Genomic DNA, 6,267 nt, shown 5'->3' on the forward strand with positions numbered 1-6,267 from the left:
AATGGACTTCTTTTTTAGCCTCAGTTTACCATCTTGAAATGGAGACCAAAGTGTCCCCAGTATTCAAAATGCCTGTCATCCCACTCAAGTATTGGATATCAAGGACATTGGATTCCCCAGTGAAATCAAAGAGGCTTTAGTCCACATCCTGCCCAGAAGGGTGTTTCAACCAAAGATCTGACCTTTGGCTTCAACCAGTTCCTTCTGACCTTTCTAGGGATGCTAAAGCTGCGGTGGTGACTGGCATGGAGCTGAAGGACATGAGTGAGGACCAGTTGGATGAGGTTTTAACCAGCTACCCAGAGATTGTTTTTGCCCGAACATCCCCCCAGCAGAAGCTGATTATTGTGGAGGGCTGCCAGAGGCAGGTGGGTGGGCAGCAGTGCTCAGAGGACCTCCCAGTCCCTCACCGTCCGAACTGCAGGGCTAAGATCCAGATCCCAGGTCAAGGCTTGGTGCCTTTTCAACCTCTAGATATAGTCCTTGCCTGTCCGCGTCATCCCACATTGCCGCACCTCCGGGTGACCCTCTGCCCTCCTTAGATTCCCTCCCACACACAGCTGCACACTCTCCAAAGGGCTTTCTGACAGTGAAGCATCTGGTACTATGGTCGATGTGGGTACAGAGAGATTTAAAATTTAAGACAGAGAACAAAAATGTAAAGACATAAAATATAAAATGTACAGTTATCCCTCAGTATCCTCAGAGGATTAGTTCCAGGACATCACCCCCGCCCCCCGGGCCGCCCTCCCCCCCCACAAAACCAAAACCCATGAATGCTCAAGTTCCTTATATAAAATGGAGTGTTATTTGCATGTAACCTATATTTACCTATAACTGACATTTTCACATTACCTACATTTGAACAGAAGCTATATCAGGGTGTGCCCCATATCACTTCCATCAGCATAGTGTTCAGCATGTGGCAAAGTCAAGTTTCACTTTTTGGAACTTTCTGGGGTTTATTTTTTTCTGAATATTTTTTATCCTCAGTTGAATCTTCAGATGGGAAACCTGTGGATATGGAGCACCAATGGTATCCCTCTTGCCTGCCACACACATTGATTTTAATTATTTAAATACATCTTGTTTGGAGCTCATTATCTGTCATCTGGGATTTCACATCTTTATCTTTTCCCCAAATCCCAAACCAGGCCCTTTGTCTCCATTCCAGTTGGCCTCCATCCTGAAGACAAAAGAAAAACAATGTTCTTGCCTGGGACCCCATAGTCCTGTTCATTCCCATTTTCTCATTGTGTCCCTGTGCCTAGGATGCAGTTGTTGCTGTGACTGGTGATGGAGTGAATGACTCTCCGGCTCTAAAGAAGGCAGATATTGGGATTGCCATGGGGATAGCAGGTTCAGATGCTGCCAAAAATGCAGCTGACATGGTCTTGCTGGATGACAACTTCGCATCCATAGTCACCGGGGTGGAGGAAGGTGCGTAGTCTTCCTCCAAGTGGTCTTCCTGAAAACTGGGGTCACTGGGAGAAGAGCCAGCCCTGTAAGGAGAAACATCTTTGCCTAGGTCGCCTGATCTTTGACAACCTCAAGAAGACCATCGCGTACACCCTGACCAAGAACATCGCTGAACTGTGCCCCTTTCTGATCTATATCATTGTTGGGGTGCCCCTGCCCTTAGGCACCATCACCATCTTGTTCATCGACTTGGGCACAGACATTGTAAGTAGCACTACAGGGAATAGGGTCTGATAACTAAACCAGGTCATATAAACTTCAGTCATTGCCTCAAGGGCAAGGAGATAAACTAAACTTTGCCATGAAGGAGCTGAAGCTCTGCATTTCTAATGAGCTCTTCCGTGAGCCAATCTGTCAAATATTTGGAAATTAACAACACTTCACTTCATATAACAGCTTTTCAAACATGAGTTCTTCACCCTCCAAAAACATATGCCATCCGTCAGGACCAGCTCTCTTTTCTTTTGAGAAGATGCAGTTGTCACCAAGATAGTTCCTGTGTTGCTGGGGACCCAATGGCTAAAGTGATAACCTATAGCAGCCCCTTGTTAAATAAAAGGATCTGTGATCAGGAGGCTCCTCACCTCAACACAATAAGAAGCCACAGTTATAAAGTTTCACATTGACCTACAATGCTGTCACCTAAACCCTCCCCTCTACTAGCTTGCATCTGTGTAAGGAATCTTTGTGACATTATGCACGTGTCTCTGGCTTACACAGGCAAAGGAGGAAAGGCAACAGGGAGCAGTCTGAGTTCCAGGTGAGGAGAGCAGTCCTGCAAATTGCCTCCTTGCCCTCCCTTGCTTTACACAACCTCCACATTGCAAGGAGACGAGATAGCTCTACCTCAGAGGGGAAATGGGATCGCCAAGGTTACAGTCAGATCATTTTCAGGCCCTTTAGATTTGCTCATTTTTCTCCACTGCAGTGGTTCTTCCAGTGTGGCCCAGGGAACTTACTAGAAATGCAGTCTCTGGCCCTAGCCAGGACTTTGTGGATCAGAAAGTCTGTGGGAAGTGGGGAGGGGCAATGGAGCCATGATCTGTCTTTTAACAGGCCCTCCAGGGTGGAGGACCTGGGAGAGAATCACTGTGATCCAGGGAAGGGGACAATAGGAGAAATCTGCCCCAGAGGGGCAAAGATACTTATAACTCGCATTGTATAGAACTTCCAGCACATGGTGATGATGGAAAGCAGATTGATTTTTAAGCCGACTGTTTTTAAATTCTCTGCAGACAATGTACTCACCGCCCCCCACCCCTTGCCTTCACCTTGAATAGATTAGTTCCATAGCCCATGGCCACCTTCCACCATCCTCCCTGCCACCCTCCCCAGGTCTCAGACTACACTCCTACTGACATCCTGTGGGTAGAGCACAGTGTTCAAGGGGTGGGCCTCAAGACTCTTCCCTCCAGGTTCCGTCCATCGCCTTAGCTTATGAGAAAGCTGAAAGTGACATTATGAATAGGAAGCCTCGCCACAAGAAGAATGATCGACTGGTGAACAAGCCGCTTGCCGTATACTCTTATCTGCACATAGGTATGATGAGGGAATGTCCTGTCACCCAGGGGACTACCCAGTCACAGTCAGAAGCTGTGCTTTTCCTTGTGGGGTGTGGTTGGGGTGGAAGTAGGAACCATGAGAAGAATGAGGACAGGGCAGTTCTGAAGTCATTGTGGAACCTACGCCTTACTCTCATTCCCTCAGGTATCATGCAGTCCCTGGGAGCTTTTCTTGTGTATTTCACCGTGTATGCACAGGAGGGCTTTAGACCCAGCACCCTCATTAACCTCCGGGTGGAATGGGAGAAGGACTCTGTGAACAACTTGGAAGATAGCTATGGACAAGAATGGGTAAGGAGGGGTTCTGCCTTCTCCGTCCTCCTGCTCCTCCCCTCCTGACGCTGCCCTGTTCAGGCTGACACAGAACTTAGGTTTCCCTGGACGGCTATAGTGACACAAAGAAGGTGGACGTTTTCTAAGTTAACAGGGCTTCTGGGCCATGAGGTGACATTGCTGTGGCCTTTGCTGGGACTCATCTCTTGTCTTGAATTTGATGCCTAGAGTTCACTTTTTAGGGAAAAGTAGCCAGTCCAACAATGCCCACAGTTGGGCCAAATCAATTAAGTTAGCATCTTTTCCTGCTTGCCTATTAGAAAATAAACAAAAAACAACTATGTTTCTTTCCAAACACAAGGAGGTGATCCGCTCTCAATCTCAGGGAGGTTGGGAGAGTAGCGCTTCACAGAACTGCATGGAAATCTCTCTGAAGCTTTCCCTGTGGGGTATCAAGGTCTCTCTCTCTCTTTCTCTCTCTCTCTCTCTCTCTGTCCATTGACAGACGCGTTACCAGAGGAAATACCTAGAATGGACAGGCTACACAGCTTTCTTTATTGGCATCATGGTCCAGCAAATAGCAGATCTGATCATCAGGAAAACCCGGAGGAATTCCATCTTCCAGCAGGGTCTCTTCAGGTACTACCTGTATCCCACCTCACCTCCTGGATGATGAGGCAGCATACCATGAGAGGCATTGGCTCTGCTGGTGCTGGGTATGTGGTCCTGGGCCAAAGGCATTCAGAATCTTCATGCTTTAATGTTTCTTGTAGAAATAAAGTCATCTGGGTGGGGATTGCCTCCCAGATTATCATCGCTCTGATCCTCTCCTATGGCCTCGGAAGCATCACAGCCCTGAATTTCACCATGCTCCGGTGAGTTCCTTCAACAGTGGGGAGGAAAAGGCCAGTCCTGCTCTGAGCTGTCACAGCCTAAATAAACATTAGGACTTGGGGAGAGTGGGGAGGTTCCCCTCAGTCTTTCAAAAGAGACAAAATGGAGCAGTTCCGTATTAGTCAGAGGCTTTGAACTGCTAGTTTTCCCGAAGAGGAAATGCGTTTCCCACTCCTCACCATCCCATCTCTACCCTCATCCAACAGGTCACCTCAAAGGCAGATGCTACTTCTAGTGGTCACAATCCAGGTTAAATAAGAAACTTTCCAGTTTCATGTTGTGTGACCCAATGGATCTGTTCTTTCCAAGGAGGCAGGGGCTGGGCCCTCTCTTCAGTGCATTCAGGTTCACCTCCCTCTTCTGCTTCTAGGCCTCAGTACTGGTTTGTGGCTGTGCCCCACGCCATTCTCATCTGGGTGTACGATGAGGTGCGGAAACTTTTTATCAGACTCTACCCTGGAAGTAAGTTGTGGGATGATCTTTGAGACTCTGCCTATCCACTTCCACAGACTATCCATTTATAACTCACTTTCTATCTCTGCAGGCTGGTGGGATAAGAACATGTATTATTAAGACCACCTACCTCCCAAGTCTCCCACCAGAACACCAGGGCATTCCTCTTCGTCTTCTGGCCACATCTGGGACATCATCAGAATACATTCAGGAGAAGCCAGAAACTGTAGGAAAGACACTACCAGATGTTTATACTGTAAAGCAGAGATTTGACTATTTATATATGATTTTCATTTATATATACACCTCCTTATATAAAAGAATGTGAATTTCAAGGTAATGTATGTGGAAAACTGATGTATTTATATGTATACTAGAGGCCCGGTGCACGGATTCATGTACATTGAAAGGAAATTAATTAGAAGAAATATTTTAGAGGCTGGGGAGGGGCTGCAGGACGTTGGCTCCAGGGCATGCCCAGCCCATCTCGCCCAGACCCGATTGGCCAGTCCCCCGCAGCAAGCTAAACTACCAGTCAGAGCATCTGCCCCCTGGTGGTCAGTGTGCATCCGAGCGACTGGTCAAACGGTTGAACAGTCAGACACTTAGCATATTAGGCCTTTATTATATAGGATAAAGCTCACTCCCATGAAATAGTCTTAGGTAATCCAGAAATCTGCTGGGGTCTCTCTGCTCCCTAAGCTCTCATATGATTGCTCGGATCTCCATTCCATACCATCTTAAAACTTCAATGACCTCCCAAAGATTTCTTTGAATTCCCAGAGAACTTATATTTTCATACCTACCTTGCTCAAAAAAGAGGCCAGTGCAGCTGAAGGTTTGCAAGATATGAAAGTCATGGTTGGTTTACATCACAAAAACATGGACAACCTCAGTTGTGACTCTGAGATGTCCTTCTTAAAGGTTCCCAGCCACCTAGCTGCATCACCTCAACCATCCTTGGTGTTCTCCCTCCTACAGTGTGACCGCCCCCATTCCATCCCATGCTGCCCTCCACCCCTACCACCAACTACTCCAAAACGGAACTTCAAGTTCATTTTGCATATCCTGTTCCAGATGCTCTCCTGACTCAAAGGTATTTTTATTTCCCAGGATTCATTCTCAGTAGAGAACTTTTATTGTTTAAAACAGTAATATTTATTTTTTGTAAAACAGTTGCAAAGCACCCTCCAGCACTCGTTTTATATCTCTCATGTTTCATGCCTTAACTTAGATTTATTCAGGTGAGACACACATATCCATGTTAATAGCCCCAGAAAGACTTCATTTTTAAGTAAAAGGTATTTTATAAAATGAGGTCTCATTGTGATGTTCCAATTAATTGGAGCTTTTTTGGAATGCAGAGTATATAGTTCACACCCATAAACGAGATGATATTTCAAGTTTTGTTTGTTTGTTTCTTTCAGTCATTTTACTTTTCTATGGAAGGTCTGAAAATACAGGATTTTTTTTTTTTTTTTTTTTTTGTTCCCTTGGCTTTTTATTTTTATTTTTTTTTTAATTTAAATCTTTATTGTTCAGATTATTACATTTGTTCCTCTTTTTTCCCCCATTACTCCCCTCCTCCCAGTTCCCGCGCCACCCC

General features: G+C 46.0%; 1 protein-coding gene across 5 annotated transcripts in view; it reads left to right on the plus strand.

The window, feature by feature from the left end:
- ATP12A (ATPase, H+/K+ transporting, nongastric, alpha polypeptide) overlaps window positions 1-5,001 on the plus strand; it is a 28,756-nt gene extending 23,755 nt beyond the window's left edge. For 2 of the 5 annotated variants that reach the window (XM_006765065.2, XM_015564841.1), the window contains 9 exons: window positions 218-368; window positions 1,272-1,440; window positions 1,529-1,683; window positions 2,895-3,018; window positions 3,187-3,332; window positions 3,820-3,953; window positions 4,088-4,189; window positions 4,579-4,670; window positions 4,753-5,001. In XM_006765065.2, the coding sequence (XP_006765128.1) occupies window positions 218-368; window positions 1,272-1,440; window positions 1,529-1,683; window positions 2,895-3,018; window positions 3,187-3,332; window positions 3,820-3,953; window positions 4,088-4,189; window positions 4,579-4,670; window positions 4,753-4,781 (1,102 nt within the window). In that variant the 3' untranslated portion in view covers window positions 4,782-5,001. The other 3 variants (XM_015564840.1, XM_015564842.1, XM_015564843.1) reach the window with 3 other exon arrangements.
- Window positions 5,002-6,267: the final 1,266 nt, after the last annotated feature.

This window comes from Myotis davidii, unplaced genomic scaffold (genome assembly GCF_000327345.1).
Source record: "Myotis davidii unplaced genomic scaffold, ASM32734v1 scaffold701, whole genome shotgun sequence".
Classification (NCBI taxonomy): domain Eukaryota; kingdom Metazoa; phylum Chordata; class Mammalia; order Chiroptera; family Vespertilionidae; genus Myotis; species Myotis davidii.